The following is a 25,667-nucleotide window of genomic DNA, read 5'->3' as shown; positions in this document are numbered from 1 at the left end:
GGTGCAGTTGGGCCCAAATGGTTCTGTACACTGGGGCCTCTGTTCACACGGGATGCATTTTAGCACTGGGCAGCCCGCCATAGGGCGTCATTAATAGGCTGGAGCCGGATGCTTTGCATTCCCTGTGTGAACATGCCACATACAGAGTATGTATCTCAGTGCATTGGTGTGCCACACGGCCAAACCCTTATTGAAGGCAGGCTGTTTCATTACGTATTGCACCTGTGCATCTGCTATTTTATTTGGGTCCGCTGCACCCTGTCAGTGCAATTGTATTGAGGCCCATTTAGACAGGTAAGCATCTCTGCCTGTTTTTGGTTTGTTCTCTTGGATCTTTACTCTGGTCTGGTCGGTCGAGTTTTTCACTTGAGTCTATTCTCTGATTTTCACTCGGGTCTGGTCTCTTGGATCTTCACTCGAGTCTGTCTCTCAGATCTTTTCTCGGGTCTGGTCTCTCAGATCTTCACTACTGATCTGGTTTCTCGGATCTTCACTCGGGTCTGGTCTCTCGGATCTTCACCTGGGTCTGGTCTCTCAGATCTTCTCTCAGGTCTGGTGTCTCGGATCTTCACTTGGTCTGGTCTCTCTGATCTTCAGTCGGGTCTGGTCTCTCAAGTCTGGTCTCTCGGATCTTCACTCGAGTGTGGTCTCTCAGATCTTCACTCAGGCCTGGTCTCTCAGATTGTCACTCAGATCTGGTCTCTCTGATCTTCGCTCAAGTCTGTTCTCACAGATTTTCACTCAGGTCTGGTCTCTCAAATCTTCGCTCGGGTCTGGTCTCTCAGATCTTCACTCGGGTCTGGTCTCTCATATCTACTTGAGTCTGGTCTCTCACATCTTCACTCAGGTCTGGTCTCACCGATTTTCACTCGGGTCTGGTCTCTTGTAATGGTGCCTATAAGACACATCTGCTGCTCACAAGACCATCCTGCTACAGGTCCAGAAGATGACTCTTCTTCTTCTCGGCCTTCCTGGGCCTTTTATAATTATTGATTGCACCACAGCTGTCACCTGACCTGGCCTGTCCTCCAATCTCTTCCCTCAGAAGATGTGTACTTCGCTCTATAGTTCCTACTAATGTAGGAACTCTCTCTGCTTTCTCCTTTCTTAGCATCTTTAGTCATCAGATGGCAATGTTCATTTATGACTATGTGTGTCTTCTCACTCATTCATCCCATTACATATCTACATATCCATATATCCATCTATCTATAAATCTATCTATCCATCTTTCTTTCCCCTGTTTGTATATTTTCTATCTGTCTGTCGGTCAGTCTGCCTCTCTATTATTGGTATAAAGCGAAGATGATCAAATCAATTCGCAGGGCCCTGTTCCAGCGGTCACATCCGATTCTGTGGCCATCAGACAGGATTCCTTCGAACCTTCAAATCAGAAGTGGCTGCAGGGATTCCAGCAGGTAGAAGGTGGTTTGCAGGGCTTTCATCTGGTGGCAAACGACTACCAATTCTATCACTTGACCAGGGACCTGCGAGTCGATTTGCTCATTACATTAGTACATTGTGTTTTAGTTTGTAATTTTATGAACTGTCAGTCTTTCTTTCCTTGTTTCTTCATTATGTTCCTATCTGTCCGTTTACAATTATTATTTCCTGTAAAGCAGCTCATTAGGATCCATATTACACATGCCCTGCACGATTCTGCTGGATAGAACTCAGATCACTATATAACCATATGGTAATCTAAGCCTGGCTCAGGAGAAACACAGCCTGTCTAAGTGTGGCAGCCCTAATATTGGCTATACCATCAGGCTAGGACTTGGCTTAATTTACAAATGGCAAATCAGAAGCCCTCCCTCTTATTTTTGTAACATAAATCTATAGCCACATTTCTGCATATACAGTATTCCGATTTTGAACAACCTCTATTTTACCAAATAATTGCTATTCTGGCCCCTGATACATTGGTGACTAAAAATGTTAGGTAAAGACTAATACATAGGTTGAGAATGTGTTTATTCGGGGGAATTCCTCAAATTTTTTTGCTATGTTTTTTTAAATGTTTTTCTATGGACTTCAAGGGAAAAAATCTAAATATTAGCCGTTTTCTTCATTTTCCCTGCATCTACTGGCTGATTTACTACATATGAACTACTATTTGGTTCAGCTAGACTGGTGTACTTGCCACTGGTGACACCTAGTGGCCAAACTTTGTAATTGTAGTAAGTTAGTATTTTGATTATGTTAATAAAACAAAGTGGATGTTTACAAAAGTGTACTGGATTAACGCAATAACGTAAAGGGATTGTCTAATCTTTTTAATAAGTAAAATTGCAAAGTTCTTGAAAAAACAAGCAACTTTGCAATTTAACTTTTAATAAAACTCCTCTCTTTTCTCAAGAAGAGGGGTAATTTTGATTTTTTAAATTTTGTATTATTTACTGCTCATTGCATAGGTTACATCTGCAGTCTAATAGTGGTGGCTGGTAATGCAGGCAAAGAGTGCAGCTCTTGGAAAATCATTGCTATACAGTTTAAGTGCTTTTCTGGTGCTGCCGAATCACTGGATCCTGCCAGTTTGCGGTCCCCTGTGCTCATCTTATGCTGTAGAAGGCATAACACAAACTGCTTGCAGCTTAGGAGAGTGCACAGCTTGGGGCAACGCACAGCCATGCTGCTATACCAATCATTTAAGAGTGCACCGCTCCCTCGCAAATAGGAAGCTGGGAGGAAGTGGAGCGGTGCACTTCTGAATTATGAAGATGAGAACAGCCAAGGTAATAATCATAATAAGTGGAAACTTTTATGGTAGTACTGTGCATTTGGCTCCCACTATACATTCTCAGAACCAAGGCAGGTCAACCATGCTGGAGCTTTCTGTTAGATAATTATATTGTCTGGCAACCACTATTCCCTTCTCCTTTCATTGATTTTTACACATTTTCAGCTTGTAGTTATTCCCCAGTATTAGTGATGAGCGAGTATACTCGTTGCTCGGGTTTTCCTGAGCATGCTCAGTGTCCTCCAAGTAATTTGGCGTGCTCAGGATTTAGTGTTTGTCAACACAGCTACATGACTTGCGGCTGCTGGACAGCCTGAATACATGGATACCCTAACAAACAGGCAATCCCTGCATGTATTCAGGCTGTCCAGCAGCCACAAATCATGCAGCTGTGTCAACAAACTAAATCTCCAAGCACGCCAAAATACTCGGAGGACACCTGAGCATGCTCGGGAAAACCTGAGCAATGAGTAAGCTTGCTCATAACCACCCAGTATGTCTTTATGAAGAATCACAGCCAATTAATATATTCAACAATATGCACAAGACAATGTCACTGAAATAAATTGTATCTACTATTTAGGATCTTAATTAATAAAGTTAAAGACCTTTTACCAAATTGTTCATGTTGAACTGAACAACCAATAAAATGGTTGCTGCAGAGCAGAATAAAACATTTTTTTTTAATTTTGCCTCTCCGCTGCAGAGATATTAGCAATTAAGTTATTTGCCACATAATGAGTTACTTTTTTTAAATTCCAAGCGGTTGTTATCATAGATTTCACTTGTACTTCTCCCTGTACGATGCTGAACAATTATAAGCAGTTATCAACACTTGAAGGAAAGAAAAAGAAGCTTAAAGCAGGTTTCACAGTGTGTAACGCTATAGCTCTGATCTCCTGGTCTAACTTCCGCCATAAGTAAGTGGAGGGCCAGTGCAACTGAGCATAGCTGTGTCACATCACAAACCGTTTATCAGCTCTCCTGATTACTGAGTGTGTCAGTAATCACACTTACACCCTTGAAAGTGTTCCGGAAAATTATTTCAATTACATATGTTTTTTTTTTTTATACACAGGTTTATTTTCTTTGTGTGTTTTGGAAAAACACAAAAAAAAAGACCAGAGAAAAAAAGGCAAATTGGACGTAATTTCACACAGATAAAATTGTTGGCATCCTCAACTTAATATTTGGTTGCTCACGCTTTGGAATAAATAACTGCAGCCAATCACTTCCTATAACCATCAACAAGCATATTACACCTCTCAACTGGAATTTTGGACCACTCTTTTTTTGCATACTGCTCCAGGTTTCTTATATTTGAAAAGTGCCCTCTCCCAACAGCAATTTTAAGATTTTAAGATCTCACCACAGGTGTTCAATTGGGTTTAGATCCGGACTCATTGCTGTCCATTTTAGAATGCTCAGCGCTTTTTTCCATCAATTTCCGATTGCTTCTTTAACTATGTTTAGGGTCAGTCGTTGCTGTGCTAGAATACCCATGACCTAGGATGCAAATGCAGCTTTCTGACACAGGGCGATACATTGGAATCCAAAATCCTTTAGTAACCTTCAGATTTCATGATGCCATGCACACAGTCAAGGCACTTAGTGCCAGAGGCAAGAAAAATATCCTTAAATATCTTTGAACCTCCACCATATTTGATTGTAGGTGCTGTGTTTTTTTTTTGTTGGTATCATTCTGTTTTCGGTAAATGGTAGAATGATGTGCTTTACAAAAAAGCTCTATCTTGCTCTCATCTGTAAACAGGACGCTTTCCCAGAATGAGTTTAGTCTACTCGTATATGTTTTGGCAAACTGTAGTCAAGCTGTTATATGTCTCTGTGTCAGCAGTGGGTTCCTCCTAGGTCTAAACATGTGCAATTACTATAATTTTATGGGAGAAATACTTCATTTTCTGGAACAATTTTAAGGGCGCCAACACTTCAGCCATAACTATATGCCTTCTCTGCTCAAACAACTTGTACTTACCTACATGCAACCTCTGATCCTCATAAGATCTCCTTCTTTACTCCCCTCTTATTTCTTCTTCCCACAACCTGTGTTTCCCCCATACTCTGGAACTTTCTACCCCAACACATCAGACTCTCGCCTACCTCAACCTACTGAACTGCTGCACAACCAACTCTACCCTCTCCTAGTGTATCCTCACCCATCCCCTGCAGACTGTGGGCCCTCACAGGCAGTGTCCTCCCTCCTTCTGTACCTGTTAGTGCCTTGTTTTTTGCTCATGTTTATTGTATTTGTCTATATTTGCCCCCTTTTCACATGTAAAGCGCCATGGAATAAATGGCGCGATAAAAATTGTATAATAATAATAATTATATTACTTGCTCTGCAGTGAGATTAGTGCTGCATTACATATCACATATCTCACCTGCCTGATGTAGACTACTTCTGAATGAGTTGTAATGACATTGTGCTCTTATCTCATTGCACAATAAGAACAAGTTGAACACAAAAGACAAAATTGTGATTACCGACACATCTCTGAATAGACATGACAGTGCTAGTAGAGGAGAAAAGCTGATGGAAGGGTTTGTAATGTGACACAGCTAAAGTCAGCTGCACCGCCCCTCCCCACACACTGACTTGTACAGGAGGTTACAGCAAGATATTATAGCTGTATCATTTCATGTTGCATACTGAGAAACCTAAGCTACGTTGAGGGTGTATTCTTCTTTCCTTTGAGTGTTTGTGCCTTCTTATGATTAGTCAGCATCATACAGATAGAAGAAGTACATGCCTCCAGTGAAAACTATCTCACAACCACCTGTATTTAAAAAAAATTAACTCATTTGAGGCCAAAGATTTTTAATGTTTCCACAACAGAAAGGCAAAATTAAAAATAAGTTGTATTTCATTCTACTGTTACTATTACATTGTGTGTCCAGTTGAAGATGAAAAATTTGGTGAAAGGTCTTTCAGTCACTGACAACCTTTTCTGGTGCACCAGTGTGTATACAGGTTTTCGATTAACAGGTATGATAAAGAAACAACCGAATTAGGGATGGTTCACACAAGTGTATGAAAGCTCATTCAGAGTTTCATGCAAAAAAAGTGGGATGATTTTTTTTCTCACTTGTCATATGTCTACATTTCATATATAGTTAGTTTTTTTTTAAAGTAGCAGCTAGATGCTATACTGTGGCTCCGTATGACATCAGATTTTTTTTACACACACATAGACTTGAATGGGTGAGTCTTAAGGCCCCGTCTCACATAGCGAGATCGCTAGCGAGATCGCTGCTGAGTCACAAGTTTTGTGACGCAACAGCGACCTCAGTAGCGATCTCGCTATGTGTGACACGTACCAGCGATCAGGCCCCTGCTGTGAGATCGCTGGTCGTGTCGGAATGGCCTGGACCTTTTTTTGGTCGTTGAGGTCCCGCTGACATCGCTGAATCGGTGTGTGTGACACCGATCCAGCGATGTCTTCACTGGTAACCAGGGTAAACATCGGGTTACTAAGCGCAGGGCCGCGCTTAGTAACACGATGTTTACCCTGGTTACCAAAAAAAACAAACAGTACATACTCACCATCTGTTGCCCATCAGGTCCCTTGGCGTCTGCTTCCTGCTCTGACTGCCGCCGTAAAGTGAGAGCACAGCAGTGACGTCACCGCTGCGCTCTGCTCTCACTGTACGGCGGCTCAGTCAGAGCAGGAAGCAGACGGCAAGGGACACCGAAAGGCGAGTATGTACTGTTTGTTTTTTTTGGTAACCAGGGTAAACATCGGGTTACTAAGCGCGGCCCTGCGCTTAGTAACCCGATGTTTACCCTGGTTACCCGGGTGCTGCAGGGGGACTTCGGCATCGTTGAAGACAGTTTCAACGATGCCGAAGTCGTTCCCCTGATCGTTGGTCGCTGGAGAGAGCTGTCTGTGTGACAGCTCCCCAGCGACCACACAGCGACACAACAGCGACGCTGCAGCGATCAGCATCGTTGTCTGTATCGCTGCAGCGTCGCTGTGTGTGACGGGGCCTTAACACGATTTAAGGAAGAAACCAGAATATGCGGTGATTTTTTTTCACATGCAGATTGGGTCAGTGAAAAAAATTGTTCACTTTCACTGTCCCATTGAATAACATTGGTCCAAGTGCTGTCCATTGTTTTCACAGATAGCACTCGGGCCAAAAATACAGTCATGTGAACGAGGCCTTAATGAGTAACACTTTATTGGAGATTTGCTACTTAATACAATTTGATACTTTGTACAGCATTTTCCTAGTAGGCATTCATTATTTCGACAACTGAAATGATTTTACATATTACTCAGTGCATTTATGCAAAATACATTGTATTTTTAGGGAAAATGTTCCTTTTTACGCGCAGAGTTCAGATTTAGAACTGAATTATATTTGTCTCTTCTACAACTTGCAGATATTATCTTGTTTCCTAATGTCGTTTTGCTTGTGAGCTAAATTTAATCTGTAAACTCTTGGAGCAGTCGCTGATTGACTTCTGAATATATTAAGGCTTGTGTTGTTTTTCATGAATTAATATAATGTATCAGTGGAAAAGGAAGCAGCGCTATCTCAAAATCACTTCCTCTGATTTGCCTTCATTAAAGCTTCTATTGTATGCAATGTGAATATTCAGATCCATGTTGGTGTCTATATTTTACCACTACCAGCTGGGTGGTTTTCTGAAATTATAAGGCATCAGATTTGGAAATCAATGCAAAAGCATCAGCTATTTACTGAGATATTTCTCCATTATTAAAATCTTTCACAGAGATTCCTAAATTTGAATTATTTTAATTTTTCAAGAGGACTGTACCATAGATTGCAGATTTAGAATAAAAGGTCTAGTGCAGAATCTGCTGGGGAGAAACATGGCTAGAATTGTCTTTATGTCGTTCTTTGTATCCTTATATCATGCACCGCCCCTGCAGATCCTTCAGCTTCATCACTTTTACATTTTAGCACTTTTTATGTTTACCTGGCAGTATCACCATAATGCAGCCACCGCTAAAAGGAACATATAGAATTTCTTCTTTGGGACATTCATAATATTTTCCCTTATAGAAGTATCTATGTAGAGCTACAATTCTCAAGTCATGTTTGCTCACATATATATTGTGACAGGGTCACTGGCATAGGGTATGAAGGAAGATATGTGTCATGGCGCATATTAGCTTCAGTGATGTGAAACCAGAGTAGTTTTCCTCCAGCACACTATGTGTTGAGAGGGTTAAGTTATGTTATGGGCTGGTTTTAGTGGATCTTTATAGAGCAGGTGGGAGGAGGTCCACCGTATCTGCGCCTGCAGAGTCCTGACAGGACCTGGGTGATGTCATGGTCATATGATCATCACATGGGGTGTTTAAAACCTGGCCATGAGAGTCAGTGGGGTGGTGTGTTGGGAGAGGTGGAACTCCCATGTAGCTCCAGGAGGAGCTAAGGACACTGTGCATGTTGACTGCAGTAAAGCCTGCAGGGCAAGGGCTCTGTTTAAAGGGAATCTGTCACCCCAAAAATGGCCTATAAACTATGGCCACTGGCATCAGGGGCTTATCTACAGCATTCTGTAATGTTGTAGATAAGCCCCCGATGTAACCTGAAAGAGGAGAAAAAGAGGTTAGATTATACTCACCCAGGGGCGGTCTGGCTGCGGTTCGGTCCGATGAGCATCGTGGTCCGGGTCCGGGGCCCCCATCTTCATACGATTCCCATTCTTGTCTTCACGCTGCGGCTTCGGCGCAGGCATACTTTGTCTGTCCTGTTGAGGGCAGAGCAAACTACTGCAGTGCGCAGGCGCTGGGAAAGGTCAGAGAGGCCCGGCGCCTAGTTTTGTTTTACCATTATGCCAGAAAGGCTCTGTTTATTTCTCCTGAACCCTGCTGAAGTTTATGCTGTCCATAATAATAATAATAATTATAATCTTTATTTTTATATAGCGCTAACATCGCTAACATATTCTGCAGCGCTTTACAGTTTGCAGTCCCCAATGGGACTCACAACCTAAATAATGGGGCTCACAATCTACTAGCTGGTGTACTACGACCAGCACGGTTCCTGTGTCTACCTGGTAAAGCAGCGGAGTGAGTTAACCCCTCATAATGCAAACATGTAACATATTTGTGTGTCTTCTAGGACACTAAATTGGAGTGCATAGGCAAGTGGATTTAATTCTAGTGCATAACAACATACCATATTACATTTGGGAAATCTTTGTATTTGTATTTTCTATTGCAGCCTCAAGTCTCCTTTCTCTACATCTGAGCTCCTATCTTGTGTTTTATTAGTTATCAATAATCAACCTATATTTTATTATAGGATGTTGTGGTTGTCGGAGAAGAGAACTTTACAACGCCTTGCTACATTCAGGTGGACTCCGAAGCCTGTCACATACTCACAGAAACATTAAGCACCTATGCACTGGTGGGACAATCTACTAGCAAATCATCAGCCAAAAGACTGAAATTAGCTATTTTTGGGCCAACATCCTGCACATCTCTGGAGTACAATATCCGTGTTTATTGCTTAGATGACACTCAGGATGCACTAAAGGTATATACTGTTTTCATCTTCAATAGCTTTAGTTTACATAGGTGGAAACTATCTATCTACTGTATCTATTTACTGTGTCTATCTATCTACTGTATATATCTACCTAACTATTAGTAGTAAATGGAGACTCCAAAAATATAAAACATAGTTTCGTTTTAATAGCCAATTCTGGTGATGTTTCGGTCACTAGTGTCAACCTTTCTCAAGCATTTTTTCTTCTTCAGAAAGGTTAACACTATCTACTGAAACATTGCCACACTGGACCATTAAAACTAACCAGTTTTACAGATTTTTGCTTGGCTGCCCCTATTTACCATCCATGTTTGGAAGGTTTGGTTGTTCCCTGGGAGGCTTGGCTATCATAATTTTTTTTTTCTGGTGCTGGTTCAGATTTCCTATTAGCTGTAAACCAGTCTATCTCTCTCTATGTACAGTATATCTATATATCTCTCTACCTCTGCAAAATAAAAATCTGACCAGCACATTCTAACGGAATGAACCACGTTCCATTCGGTGCAAGCTGCAGTAACTGTAGACTATACATGCAACGAAAATGTGTAATGTGTGCATCATAATATATGCAAACAATTATTATATGAATTGTCAACTAATCTACTGCTATATAGAATATACTTACAAAATTGAGGTACAAATTGGTCATTATTATGTATATATCCACCAGCCATGATAAGGCACAACCTGTTAATGGGAAACTATTCTGTCAGACTCACCCTCTCCTTGTCCAACTCCTACAAATTTAAAGGGCTGGTAAGATTCAGCTCTAATTAATAACATCCATAGACTGATGGGAAGAGTGGTCAACCAAGTACAGAGGTAGTCACTACCCCCCAAACATATGTTACCCTAAAAACAAACCTGATCAGCACAAACAAACAGAATGATGCATACGTGAACAAATGCAAGCTGCAGGAACCACAACATATACAGTGCTATGCAAAAGTTATAGACAAGTGTAGAAAAAATGCAGCAAAGTAAGCAGGCTTTCAAAAAACAGAAGTGTTAATAATTGATATTTTGTATCAATTATTAAAATGCAAAGTGAATGTAAAAAAGAAAAAAACATCAGTGAGCAATATAGCCACCCTTCTTTTCAGTAACAGTCATAAGTCTCCCATCCAACTAGTCTGTCAGTTTCTTAATATGTTGACGATCAACTTTTTGAGCAGCATTATCCACAGCCTCCAGACACTATTTAGAGAGGTGTACTGTTTTCCTTCACTGTAAGTCTCCCACTTAGGAAGGGTGCACAAATTCACAATAGGTTTTAGGTCAGGTAAGGTAGGGGCCGTGTCATTATTCTTTCATCTTTATGGCAATTACTGGCTAGCCAAGCAGTGGACTACTTTGATGTATGCGATGAAGTATTGTCCTGCATAAGAATCATAGTTTTCTTCAAAAAATGCAGATGTTTTCCTGCACCCCTCCCCAACTTCCTGGCATCTGAGTGGAAATGGAGGTCTGTGCCTGTCACTGATTCAGTCATGGGCCCTTGCATCTGGTCCATCAAGAGTCACTGTCATCTCATCAGACCATAAAACCTATGAGAAATCTGTTTTCAGATATTTTTTGACTCAGTCTTGATGTTTCAACTTGTGTGTGTTGTTCTGTAGTGGTCTGGTTTCAGCCTTCCTTACCAGGGCCTTGTCTCTGAGCACTGAACACCTTGTACTTCTGGACACTCCAGGGAGGTTCGAGTTCTGGAATCTGACAACACTGAAGAATAATGAGTTCCTGGTCCTGTCACATTTGACTCTTCTCAAATCTTTGGCAGTTAATATGTGCCTTTTTTCTTAAAACGTTAAGTGACCCGGTATACTATTTTCTACAAAACTTTTGATGGTTCTGTGATCAGGCACCAATATCTTAGCAATTTTTTGAGAGTGCTGCAACCCCTCTTTGAGACTTTTAACAATTTTTGAATTTCTTATTTACACTAATTTGCCTGAGGAAAACAAGCTGCCTAATAATTCAGCACACCCTGATAAAGGGAGTTGTATCCTTAGGCCGCACCCTACATTACCTGATCTGCTACATCCAAGAAGCATTCAAGTTTATACAGATTGTAGTTGGAAAGTATGCATGAAAATGATGATATGGTCAAAATACTCACTTGTCTAATAATTGTACACAGTGTATATATGAACCCATGTATCATTTATCAGAGACTTCAATATGTCTACTGTGTCATTAGCGTTCATGTTTGAAAGACTAGACTTGTCATAGAGAATTCCTCATGGGTGGACCTAATCAACAGCTGCCCTGACACCCAGTGAAGGAGTGGCTATCTTAAATTTTTGATTGTCTGTCATATGACAGCTGACTTATATTCATTTTCTTACAATCTAAAAGATTACTGTATCACTTTTGAGGTTGGGTTATCAATAAATTATCTGCAACGCAGTTTTTATATGTTCAAGGTCTGCATACTGATGTGATGCAGTTGCCTCCTCTTGTCAGTTTTGGGCAAGTCTCCTAAGTTGTATGCAGTGTTGAAGCAATATTTCATTGCAATACAACACTGCACCACAAACAACAAAAAGCTATGGAACCAAGTTTAAAACATGACTCCCATTTGGAAATGTTATTTCTTTGCCCCAGTCTACCTGTTATCAATTGACTATCCAGCTGCAGCCATTACTCTCGAGAATGAAATCAGTGCAACATGAAACTACCGTATCAGCTCCACTTGCATAAAGATCAATCCTATTAGTGCACGTCAGGGAAGATATTGGCAGGTGACATATTTTATCTGGTTCTCAAAGCTAACCAAGCAGTATAATGTCTACAGATCCAAGTAAGCAATGAATCCCTCTGATGAGAGCTAATAAAATAGAAGCATTCACCTTGACTTGTATCACCATAAAATAATCCTGAAGTAAATAAAAAATAAAAAGATAGCTATATTAATATATACAGTTATACATACATACACACAGATCAAAAGTAAGCAGCAGGCTATGTGGCAAAAATAGGAAAGACTATGAAACTTATGGCTTAAAGGAGTTGTCTGGCCTTAAGATACAAGTCTGCAGTCACTGTATGTGACTGCAGACTTGTGAATCCTAACATTGCTCACACTGCGCACTGTAAGAATTCTCCGGCGCCAGGAGCGGAGGGCACATGACAGCACGTGTGCGATTTGCATACGTGCCAACTAGACGTGCGCGGCCTCACTAAATGCAAGTGCATTCAGCAAGGAACAATCTAGTTGGAATGTGGTCAGAAGTAAGCAAATCACATACTTGCGGTCACATGACCACCCGCTCCCGGCACCAGCAACGAAGAATCACAGAGAATTCACAAGTCTGCTGTCACCTAGAGTATTTTCAGAGTTGTACACCAAGACCAGACAAACCTTTTAATGCACCACTCCATCTTTTGTTTGTTTTTCAATCATTTTGAGGGATCAAGTATGTACAGTATGTGTAATGCATATAGACACATACTCACCTGTCGGCATGTTCACTTGTTTTCAGCCCCGTTCCTGTTGTTTCTGCACCACATAATGGCTTTGTAACCCACTGGATCACTGTATGTTCCAGAAGTCACTCTTATCAATACAAGTCTATGAGACTAAACAGTCTTGTTCTGAACTCCCATAGACGGGCGTTGAGAGGATTTTAAAAATTGACCTCTACTTCACACAGTGACACTTGACTGGTCACAACTGGAATCACGTGGTGCCAGAGCGATGGCTACCAATAAGTATGTGACTACATGCATTATATGTACATATGTGATCCCTAACAAAGGGATAATAAAAAAAACAAACAAATGCTGGAGTAGTGCTTTAAATAAAAGACCCCTAACTTAGTTTAGACCCCGGACCAAACTACATACTTATCCTCCCAGCTCTCAGCTCTCAATTCAGCCATTAGAAATTGCATGATATCATTTCTGTGACTTTACCAATTTCTTCTATTAGCTACAGTATATGAGGTAAGGGGAGATCATAACCATTAATTTTGGTTACCCTATGGTCAGGACAGCACAGCTCTCCCTCATATGCTTTTGTTTTGGAACTACAAATGATGGCATGTCACATTTACTTCGGACAAGGCATTCTCTGCATTATAGTTCTATAACTAAGGATACATTGGATGGCCTCATTTCTAAAAATGGTGTATAAAAGAATAACCATAAAACTAATTGTACACAATAGTATTAACCCACCCGGCCAACAAGCTGCAAACAATATTCTGCAACTCTGAGGGTTTATCCCTGCACTATGACTGCTCTATACTGACCTATTTTATTATTATAATAATAATTATTATTATTGTTATTATTATTATTATTACCGGTATATATATTTTTTTAACCATGAAACCCTAGAACTAGGTTAATAGCTAAATGTCACAGTGTGACAATGTGATGGAGGCTAAAAACAGGGTGACTCCCCGTAAATCTGGGTGAGTTGATCTGTCTGCATACATACGGTACATAAATACTTTGATTTAACAAATCATTGTGGTTTATGTAATAGGATATAAGGCAACAAGACATAATACTATTGACTGAGCCTGCCTGATAAGGTCAGAAGGCTTGCAATCAATTGCTAAATTACTGATTTATTCCACATACTACTTTTTAATAGAATCTCGGGATTGTAACATCTTGATTGAAGATGTTATTGCTGCAGATGACAAAGCGATGTTAAGAACTGAGCCTTTACAATTGGAACTTTGAAATTTACTTGCACTTTTACTGTCTGCAAATTGTTTCCAAGTTTGTTACTTCTTGTAAATTATACTAATGAATATTTTAGCTGAAATGTTCAGCTGGGAAAAATCTGCTAAAACATACCGTAATCGCTTATTATAATTTCACATCAAGGAAAATTGGGTATGCTGTATGCTTTCCAAGCTAACTGATAAGCTTTTATTTCCAAAACTTATAGGAAGTGTTACAACAAGAAAGGAAAGTTGGAGGACAATTATTGGACGAGCCTAAGACTCTTCATTTTAAAGGAAGTACCCATAACCTTCGCCTCTCCATTCATGACATCCCCCACTCCCTATGGAAAAGCAAACTGTTAGCCAAATATCAGGTAAGTTTCCCTTACCTGGCACCTTGTAGTGCTCAGTGTTCCAAAGAAAAAATGGTCTTCAAAGAGAATCTGTCAACACATTTTTGCTAACATAATTCCAGCAATGTATAGCTTACTAGGTTGCTTGCTGCAGTTTTGAGAGAATCACTGTCTTATCTGCTTCAGATCTACCAGTTTACCCACTGATTGGCAGCTTTCCGTGTACACTGTGCATAGGCAGAAATCTGGTGGGAGCAGAGTTATATAGAATTCATGAATATGGAACACTACTGTGGAGACACGAGGTTCAGTGGGTACCCTCATCCACTGGCCCGACTGTCATTAGAAAGACTGCATGAACCAGAGCTCATCCCACCAAACACCCGTATTCCTTTCCCATGAGCGGAATACTACTCGCCCTTTCACTGGCTCATCAGGAATTAGAACATCTGTGACTACGGGGCTTCAAAGGCCAACTACCCCAACCAGTGGCACCTCGCTGTTGGTGGGCACCCACAGAGGGGAGGTAGCAGTAACTTAGGAACCTGACAGAGTACTGTGACGTATGTGGCCAGGTGACCTGATTGTCCCAACCTGGATTCTCCAAACATCTTTAATGGTTCAGTGATGGTTAATGGAACAGATCTTTATTCCTCCAGCTGGGGCCATGGTCCCTTAAGCTGACTTCCTGTAGAGTATAACATCTTTATTCAGGCATTTCTCCACAGGATTGGGGGAAGGTGGGGGGAGATCATCTCTCATTGTTCAAGTGTTCAAATAACCTGCATAGGACAACAAGCTGCAAGGACCGATGCAATGGGTAATCAACATATTAACAAACATCGATTGTTAAATTATCCTGTCCCTTTGTTTCCCAAGGATAGTAGAACAATAAGCTGCAAAGACTGATACAATTGCTAAACAGCAGCCATTCAACAATTCACAAACATGAATTCAATCTACAACAAGTCAACATTCAGACATATGAACAATGGCTCATAACCCTGGGCCTATTAAATATACATCTGGCATAAATAAGAATAAATGTTGTGTCATCACAACTACCTGGCAGGAAGTTTACTTGTACTAGTGATAATCTCCTGTTGCTAAAACAGTGATTTTATCAAAACTACAGCAAGCAGACCAGTAAATAACACATTAGTAAAAACTGTGTCTCTGTCTCTGTGTTATGCAGTTTTCAAATTAGGTGGCAAAAACCTGGTGGCAGATTCCTCTTAAAGCATCTAATGAGCTTTTTCTGATTTTGACAGATTCTTAAGGCCCCTATACACATTATGTAGCTGTTGGCTGAACAATTGTTTTGCAGACAGCTATCTACCCCATCTCTCCCATACACAGAAATGCTCAGTTTGGCCAAGTATTCCGTTATTTTCTTTGAGAGAGCCACTGATCGACACCATTAGCTATGGGTTATCTCACAGAAAAGAAAAGGTTCAACCATTTTAAATCCTCTCTGTCGGGAAAGAGTCAGGAGCCCACAATACTGATCAGAGTGTAGGCCAATCCCGTTGATATTGGCGGGTTTTGTTAACTTTAGTTTGATGTTATGAGAGGCTTTATAAGTTTATTGAGCTTCTAGAGCACCAAGGCAATATGCATTATCGAGGCTTTAGTAAAGTTCCTTTGGTATACACAAAGCCCAAAAGCCCAAGCATGACCATGTACTAAACAAAATGGACAATATATGGCATCAAAATTCATCAAATGTAACTGACCTTTATATTGTAGCTCTCAAAGTACTTTCTAAACAACTCCATTCCATATACCGATGCATCATGCCATAATTATAAAGTCTGGATGGTAAACAGGAAATGTCGAAGGACCATTCTGACCTTTAATCATGTCAGATCTTTGTGTAGCCCAAGCTCAATATTAAAGTTGAACGAAGCAATTTGTTCCAATTTTAGTACTGATTCAACCGGCAAATTGGTTGCTGATTCAGTCCAGTTTGTTTGCTGCAGTTGGTTAAAATGATTTGACAGGTCTTTACAATGTAAGAAATCAGCACTAAGCTAACTAAATATTGTTACTAGGCACTATTAATGCTGTAGTTACATGAGGTTCTCTGTGCTAAAGTATTTCTCTCAATAAATATTTATAGAAAATCAAATGTACGTGTAAGCTTTCCATTATGAGCCTGATATACGAGTCTCCATTATATGTGAGCACTTCTGTAGAAGGCCAATCAAGATAATGGAGGGAAATAAGTGCCTGGTATGATTTGTAACTGACACTGAGTCCTTTCCTATCTACATTGTGGAAGGTCTGGCCTGTTTACCATATTAATCTTTATCTTTTGCTAATAGGCTTTTGACTAGGACTTTATTTATGTTCATTCCATTTTGGTGTAGCCTTTAAGTACTGGGCTTGCTCTTGCTTAGTGGACCTGATTGTGCATGTCTTCACCATCAGTTACCTCCTTTCCTTATTTCCCACAATCACGTTTAATAATTCTGCTGGCCTGGCCAAAGCAGTTATCCTTGGCAAGACTTCAGCAGCATTTTGTGAGAAGCTCAGTATGGATTAGATATAGTGCTAGTTCAGCAACTTCTTCCCATTGCCTGCAGGCTGAACAACTCCTCTTCAGTGCTTTCAGCTTCCATTAACCAGGTTTCACTCCGTAGCCCATCGCTCCCAGGGGAGCTGAGCACTGTGCTCGTAATGTGCTAAAGTAATACAGGCTGAAGGCAGATGTAGAAGATTGCCTCTATTGCGGAGGAGCAGACTCCTCGTGAATAACAAGAGATGGCCCTTGTAGTACAAGTTGTATTTTTATTGGCATGGTGTCTGCCACTTTTGTAATACAGGCAGCTAGGTATAGAAAGAGCGGGAAGAACATTTGCCAACAAGTTGAACTCCTAGTCACAGGTCCCATAAATTTCATATACCTCTGCTGAAGAACATCTCATATGTCATGAGTTTTCACCTTCATTTGCCTCATTGACCACAGTCTCTGGCAAGGTATTGAAACTCCTATTATTTAAAGGTGATGAAATTTGTTTTTTTTTAACCAGGGCACTAATTATATTTGATTGGTTGTGTTCCACAGGAAATTCCTTTCTATCAGGTCTGGAGTGGATGTCAAAGGAATCTCCATTGCACCTTTACTCTGGAACGCTTCAGCCTTAGCACCACAGACCTATCCTGTAAGCTGTGTGTCAGACAGGTGGAGGGTGAAGGACAGATTTTCCAGCTCAACTGTACAGCAACAGAGGTATGTATAGGGTAAACTTCAAATACAATGTAATTACATATAATTTGATCATTTGATCATTCATGTTGGCGGACATTGATAATGCCAAATTATGAGACATTATAAAACAAATCAAAGATTTCAGAGGTCTCTTTTAGTAAATACTTGTGTTCCTGATGAAATAATAATTCCAGATCATCTCATCCTATAACTCTACATTGTACAATTGTTCTCTTATTCTCACTCAACATTTACTAACAAATTGACAACTAGGTGTGTCGTTTTAGTTTGGAGGTGTGTCCTTACACATTCAGCATTGATTGGACAGTGTAAGGCTCTGCAGAAGAGCGCCCCCAACTGGTAACACCTAGATTTTAACTTTGTAAAAAAACATTATAGCAGGAATAGCTGAGTAACACCACAAATCTGAGTGGTATATACAGTACAGTATGTATAATACATATAAAACTCTAATTTGTGGTGATTTATATATATGGGGAAATTGATTAATAAAACAGACACTTTATGGGAGATGATGGAGCCTCTTTAATTGTAATGTAATAAGAACATGTCATTGACTTTTTATTTTTCTGCATCTGATAGAGTACATGGTGGCTGGGGCAATAAGAAGGGTTAGGTATTAGTTAAGGTTGTTTCCACCTCTCTTGTCCATTCAATGTAAGAGTTATTTCAAGTTATCATCATTTGCTCTGCAACATGAGAAATAAAGTGATGAGACAGTCTACCTGTGGGTCTGAATGCTCTTTTCTCTAAACAATAAAAAAGTAGGTTGTCAATTTGGATCCAATTATAAATTAATATTTACATTCTATCAGTATTATATTCCCAGTCCCCTAAGACCTGTTCAAAGTGATTACTTTCCTGGAACTTTTTTGATATAATGATATATGCTTATAGCAAGATTTAATAAATATATTTTATTCTCTATAAAACATACGATTTGCGTTGTGAAAGCAGATGAGTATTAGGCTATGTTCACATGCAGCATTTTTGCTGCATTTTTCTGCAAACAAAAACAGTTTTCTTTCATGGAAAAATGAATGTTTTTTGGTGTTTTCGCAGCATTTTTCGTTGCATTTTCGCAGCCCTTTTGGCGTGAACTTTTTTGCTGCGGAGTACACGTGTGCTTAGTCTACAGTAGATGGTTAATTCGTCAGAAACGCTTCAGAAGCGCGCTACATTTTATCACATTTTTAATTGCTTTGTATGGGTGAAATTACGCTGTAAAAACGCTGAAAGAATGGACTTGATACAGATTTTAAAAATGCAGCAGTTTTCCAATTCAGTCAAGGAAAAAAAAGGTAAGGCATGAGATTTCTGAAATCTCAAAGCCTTTGCTGGTATTTTAAAGAGAAGCTTTTAATTTGCATAAAAAAGCTGCAAAGATGCAACATTTGGGCACAGCCTAAAAGCTCCAAATAAAGTAGGCTTTAGGTCTCTATTTTATTTTTTGCTCTAGGTCCCCTTTTCTGTATGTCCAGCCCTGAGCACCATCTTCTTCCATCGATTTTTTTAATTGCCTACATAGTCTTTTGCATTGCTGTTATTATTGATAAAGACAAATTAGTGACCAGATTGTGCCTTATATAAGATCATGCAGACGTTGGTCCCACCTTCCAATGTATTTCTGGTGCAATTATCCCTGCGATACATCAGGGCTGATCTAATTCTGAGTGCCAGACATAGACTTGGTATCCAGGGACATACAATCTGTATGGTGTAATGGTAAGTCGGCTATAAATATTTGATTTCATTTCTGCAGACTAGAAATATGATGCTGGCTGAGAAAGTATTGGAATTTAATTCTGGGGCTCTGAAATAAACTACGTGCATCAATCCATATCCAGAAATGGTCTCCGATATAATTTATTTGTTTGTTCTTTGTACAGGAACCGAACTGTATTATTGAATATCCGCTCATGGATTCAGCAAGTACCATAACGACCATCATAGGACCAAGTGCTTTCAGTATCCCTCTGACTATTCGACAGAAACTGTGCAGCAGCTTAGACGCCCCTCAGACACGAGGCCACGACTGGAGGTTGCTAGCCCATAAACTCAACCTGGACAGGTCAGCATGGCAACATGAAAGCAGTTATTCATCAGATTGTCCGTGAAATGTCGACAACACACAATAATCACTACCTATGTATACTTTTTTCTGCACAAATTTTATTTAAAACTACATTGGATTTTCACACAAGTCCAAAAAGTGAATAAAAAGAACCATATCAGACTAATGAGTAAGAAATATTAGACTTTTCTTCAGGAAAAAATTCCAATATCACATGTCTGAGTGGTAAAATTATGTGAACGTTTGCTTTCACTATCTGGTGTGACCTCCTTGTGTAGTAATAACTATCTAAATGTTTCCAGTAATTGTTGATTAATCCTAAACATCGACTTTTAGGAATTTTAGGCCATTATTCCCTGCAAAACAGCTTCCACTCTGTTACGCAGGTAGGTTTTCTTCCAGGAACTACTCACTTCAGGTCCTTCTACAAGATTTCTGTAGGATTAAGCTCAGGACATTGACATGGCCAATTACTTTTTTCTTCTTTAAATTTGCTAATTCTAAAGGTTCACATACTTTGGACGCTCACAAACACGTGCTATTGGATCAATTTAAAAAAATGACAAAGTCTAATATTTTAGACTCATTCGTTTGGTTTGGATCTTTTTATCTTCTTTTAGGACTAATGTGAAAATATGATGTAGTCTTAGGTCAAATTTAAGCAGAAATTAGGAAAATTCTGTAGGACTTTGAAACACCTCTGTATGCGGAACCATTTCACAGCCTAAATGTATTTTGTATCTATGAAATACCGTATATTATGTCATTTTCCTGCAATAGGGACTCGTTGGTGCTCAAACATTAAAATGTAACAGGTGCTCACAATAGAAAGCAATTTCCTATTTGGAGTCAATACTAAGCCAAACCATTCACTAGGAAATAGGTTTATATTATCACGATTACAGCACCTGCCCTGGTCAATGCAATTTTGGGGCAAGCTGAGAAATGAGTTTAAATGATTTTATTACTTTATCTCCTTATTTATTCCTATTATTTATTATTTATTTTCAATACAATCATGAATGGCAGGTGATTGAGAAGCAGAAAACAAGCTTGAGAAGTGAGTTATAGCAATCATAGGGACCTAAATCATTTTTATTACATCAATATAGATTTCTTGATGTACTGAATCCATGACATTACCTGAATCTACAATATTTTTTACCTTTAGAATTTCTTAGTATTTCTTAGAATGTCTTGGTATATCTTTATAGCTGACATGGCTCCAAATTCCTTGCATATATATTATATATAATTAAATTATATCATTCTACCTGCAGAGAATTCAAATGTCCCATCAATGCCATAAAATGATAACTATACAACTGTCTTTCAATCTATAGACTGTCAGAATTTATTTGTTCAATCTTTTCTATGTATTTTAGGAACAGTAATAAACAAAGCAAGTCTATAACTAGTGAAGAGCAAACGTGCTTGGAATAACGTGTATCTGAGCATGCTCGGGTGTTATCTGAGTATCTTGGGCGTGCTCGGATAATATGTTCAAGTCCCTGCGGCTTTTAGACAGTTATAATACATCAGGGGATTGGCTGTTTGAGTCAACAAATGTGGGGATTGCCTAACAAACATATTATTTGAGGAAGCCCAAGATATTCGGATAACACATTTGTTAGGTGTCGAGTTCCCGCCCCTGCACAGGGGGAATCTCGAACCATCTCCGCTGCGGTCTCCCATTCTTCTCCAGCCACAGTGGAACCTGCTCAGCGGAGATGTCGGTCCCAGCGTCTGGCTCAGGCTGATACTGGGCGACTGGTTACTACTGTTCTTCCAGGCTCTGCCTTTGTAGCCAGTACTGGTCAGTTGCGAGCAGACATCTCTGGGACTAAGTCCTGCTTTTCCCCTTCTGAGCATGCCCAGGGTAAGACCTCTCATTGGAGGTCGGGGGTCACATGCTCAGATACTGCAGCAGCTCCTATTGGTCCTCTAGGAAGGTCCTGAAGTTGCTGTAGCTATTAAAGGTTCGCATGGCTGCACGGCCATGTGCTAGAATCAAACCAATGTCTATGAGCTCAGCGCCAGTGTGGTCATGTCTGGATGCGGTTAGGGTTTGGCTGAAATAAGCCCCTAGAATACCGGCACCTCCGGTGAGGAGTTTGTATAAGTGTATTCAGGGCCTTGGCTGAAATAAGCCGCTAGAATACCGGCTCTGGTTGGTAGCTGTGTACCTCTGTGAGGTTAACAGGGCACAGCATCTTGTTCCTAGCGACTCTGTGGAGTTAACAGAGTTGGCTTATACCGCCATATAGCACTGCCATTTGCCAGCAGCAGGTTCCTCTCCTGCACAGTGGACCCAGGGTTGCGAACGCACCTAATACTACATATATATACTCGTTGCGTTCCGCCAACCCTAACAACGTTATCCAAGCATGTTCACTCATCACTATCTATAACTCTTCATAATCACAATATATAGCTATTTCCTTTATTCCACTATGGGTCTTTATTTAACCTTTTTTAGGCAGTACTATGTTGGATTCCCACAATCCATATTCACTGTTCTGCAAGGGAATATACCGTAACCAAAATTAGAAATTACTATAATGTACTGTACTTGGTGCTAACAAATGTTTCTATAGATTGACATATCTGGTCAATTCTTTTCTTTCTTCATCTTCATCAGGTATCTGAATTATTTTGCCACAAAACCTAGTCCAACTGGAGTAATCCTCGATCTCTGGGAGGCGCAAAACTACCCTGATGGGAACCTCAGCACCCTGGCTGCAGTCTTGGAGGAGATGGGCAGACACGAGACAGTAGTATCTTTGACGGGAGAAGATAAATATTGATCATAAGTAGGAAATATGAAGATGGAGGAAGTAACAAATAGATAAAGTTACCGGGTTACAAAGTCAAGCTGCTCAAGAGGAATACCGACCAATGAGTTTTACTACTTCTAGAAAACGGACCTTTCTTTATATAATAACATGGAAATGAAAAGGGAAAAAAACATGCAAGGCTGTATCTCAAATATTATAAACCAACCTGATGTTCACTCAGTGTGTGGCTTGTTAGAGGATTTTACAGTTTCCTAGGAAACGAAATTTATTGCTATCCAGATACATGGATAAACTTTCTATACAATCCCAGCTCAAATGGACATTGTTTACATCCACTAATGGACAGGGGTTATTGATTCTTTCCCGAGACAATTTCTATTTTGTGCAAGCCATCTAAGAGACAATAGTGTACTTTTCCAGGGTATTTTAAGGAAAACTGCAGTATTTTTTTTCAATGGAATTTAGATTGGGTGCACTGATTGCTATACATGGCATCCAATAATCCCCGTGTCCCGGTTGTCCGTCCCAAGTACTTTCATTCACACAAAGAGCAGGAAATCCAATAGTCTTGGCAGTAAGCCAGTGCCAATGTAGGCGGCAAAACCTGATTATTATGGTTGTTTTTTTGTTTTTTATTTCAGCGATATCACAATCAGCCACTAACATCTTAGGGGAGATACAGCAGAAGCTGCCATTGCTGAATACCCATGCATGCTAATAACATGCATCAACAGTATTTATCAGTAGTGTTAGGAAGCAACGCGGACAGTAGTTGACTATTGGTATTTTCATCCTCTGCTTTAATCATTTTTTTACAAAATGAATTTTTTTATTACTGTGATGTTTCTTCTTTATTGCTTATGACTTCTTCACTCATCAGAAAAGTCAGATTCATCCTTCAGTAATAAGTGTTGGTCAGACCCAACGGTCATGGTCAGTGATTGACAGGACAATGCTTTTTTCAGGCTCTTTGTGCCTTTGTGAGCTTTGGCTTAATATGTCGTTGATCATTTCTTGTGGTCACAACTTAGGCAATGACTACGGCAAGACGATAGACAATTCTTTATGATTTCAGAGCTAGTTGTTCTGATGTATAAAGCCTGTCGTATAAAACCTGCAGCATGGTCTGCAGAACATGTATGATCCTATATTATAGTGATAATTACTCCTCGAGCTGCAAGATGGCAGCTCCGTATTCTCCCCTTGAAGCAATACCTAATTCATATTATTATTCAGATTCATATGTGTGACATTGGGGACATATGGAGGTATGGTGTGGACCCATACATTTCTAAAAGTGCCACATAACAGATGGGTACAATAATACCATCACGTACATGAGCAGAAAACTTACAGTTGACCATGTTACTTTCATAAACGATCTAGGAAACAATGAGATACTGTTATTCATCAGAAGTATGAATGAAGCCCAGTGAAGATCTTTATCACAGCTCCGTCCATCACATGTAATGACATTAACCCCTAATGAGAGGAAGATCATCTGAACGAAGGACACTGAACGTATAACCGTTGTTTTAATTTTGACTTCATTAAATCAATAGTACACGTGAAAATAAGAAATATTGTAGTATATCTTATCAGAGAAATCTGCTTCTTTCTCCTCCAGTCCTGGAGGAGAAAGAAGCGGATTTCTCCGAAGAAAGTTGCTTATTTTCATGAGTACTATTGATTTATGATATATGAAATTAAACTTAAATTGACGGTTACTCTTCAAGGGCACTTATGTTGCCTACTTACAAATAACATGTATTAGAATGAGCATTTGATGAGATTGGCAAATATCCCACTCTAGGGTAGGAAAGTTACGATTTACTTCTCCGTGGATAAAATCTGGCGTAATGGGTTTCCATACAACAGATCAAAGTAAAACTATGAATGCCGGGTATTATATACATCGCTCATCCTGATACACAAGTGCCATATTCATAAACAAAAACACGGAGAAAAAAAGTCCACTTCAACATATTTAGAAAACAATATACAAAAGGTTTATTAAATAATCAATCATATACAAATACAAATACATAAAATACAAAACATGGGTGTATTGTCAATACCGCCATATAGCAGAAGACACATAGGAGGAAATGCGGCAATGACCAAGTCAGTCACCTTTTGGGTGTATATGTGAACTCCCCCCCTGACTTGGTCATTGCCGCATTTCCTCCTATGTGTCTTCTGCTATATGGCGGTATTGACAATACACCCATGTTTTGTATTTTATGTATTTGTATTTGTATATGATTGATTATTTAATAAACCTTTTGTATATTGTTTTCTAAATATGTTGAAGTGGACTTTTTTTCTCCGTGTTTTTGTTTATGTATTGGTTTGGAGTAGTCCCAGAAGGGCACCTGAGGAGTGCCTGGAGAGAGTTGGTATTTACCACGCATCTATACAAAGTATATTGGTGCTTCATGACTGTAATATTAAACAAGTGCCATATTGCAGTCAGTTTTTTGTCATTCCCTAGAAGTGTGCGTCATCTATCAAATAGCCAACATCAATGTTAAGTTTCCATATTGCTACAAACATATAGTAACGGGGCTTGGAGTTGGTTGGGATGTCTTTCCTGTTTGCATGTACTAAGCCATTGTGATCAGAATGACTGTGACAAAGTTAGCAATGGCTGTGGTGGTGAAAAGCAAGGCTGAGCCGCAGGAGTTTAGACAAGCTGTTCTGACCAGTGTAAACAGGATTCTGCTAAGACCAAACTTGAAGAGTCCTCAGTCTGAGAACTGTCATCCTATGTACAGGGTGCCCTCTAGTGGTGATGGGTTGCCATTATGTTCTTTTTGTTGTGTTGGCAAAATTGTGCCTATCCCAAGCCTTTTATCACATTTTTGGCTTCAGAGTTGATATTATGTTACACATTATGCCAAATATATTATTTTATTAGACCATATTGCATTGGGAACGCTGTTACATGTTGCTTGCCTTTATAAACCCATTTGCTAATAAAAAAGAAAAACAAAAATGTATAAAAATACGTTTATCAGGCATGTGGGGGCCAATATAGATATATCTTTCATTTACGTTGTGTATATTCTTACGTTTGCTCTTTTTATTTTGCTCTATTATTTAAGTTTGTACTGTACTGAACAATGCTTGTGCTTTTCCAATACAAGGTTTGCATACGTCATCTCCTGGAAAGTGTCTGACGTAGGTGTCCAGTATGGGGACATACAGATATGGCGGGTCGCCTGTAATAT

General features: G+C 39.7%; 1 protein-coding gene across 2 annotated transcripts in view; it reads left to right on the top strand.

Annotated features, from left to right (window-relative positions):
• UNC5C (unc-5 netrin receptor C) overlaps positions 1 to 25,411 on the top strand; it is a 530,679-nt gene extending 505,268 nt beyond the window's left edge. For both annotated transcript variants that reach the window (XM_077277392.1, XM_077277402.1), the window contains 6 exons: positions 9,044 to 9,277; positions 14,199 to 14,348; positions 17,398 to 17,562; positions 19,452 to 19,633; positions 22,278 to 24,369; positions 24,894 to 25,411. In XM_077277392.1, coding sequence (XP_077133507.1) covers positions 9,044 to 9,277; positions 14,199 to 14,348; positions 17,398 to 17,562; positions 19,452 to 19,633; positions 22,278 to 22,443 — 897 coding nt within the window. In that variant the 3' untranslated portion in view covers positions 22,444 to 24,369; positions 24,894 to 25,411. The remainder of the gene's footprint in view (positions 1 to 9,043; positions 9,278 to 14,198; positions 14,349 to 17,397; positions 17,563 to 19,451; positions 19,634 to 22,277; positions 24,370 to 24,893) is intronic.
• The last annotated feature ends 256 nt before the right edge of the window (positions 25,412 to 25,667 follow it).

Source organism: Ranitomeya variabilis, chromosome 1 (genome assembly GCF_051348905.1).
Source record: "Ranitomeya variabilis isolate aRanVar5 chromosome 1, aRanVar5.hap1, whole genome shotgun sequence".
Taxonomy (NCBI): Eukaryota; Metazoa; Chordata; class Amphibia; order Anura; family Dendrobatidae; genus Ranitomeya; species Ranitomeya variabilis.
The sequence above is the reverse complement of the archived record's forward strand: the minus strand, read 5'-3'. Positions and strand labels throughout refer to the sequence as shown.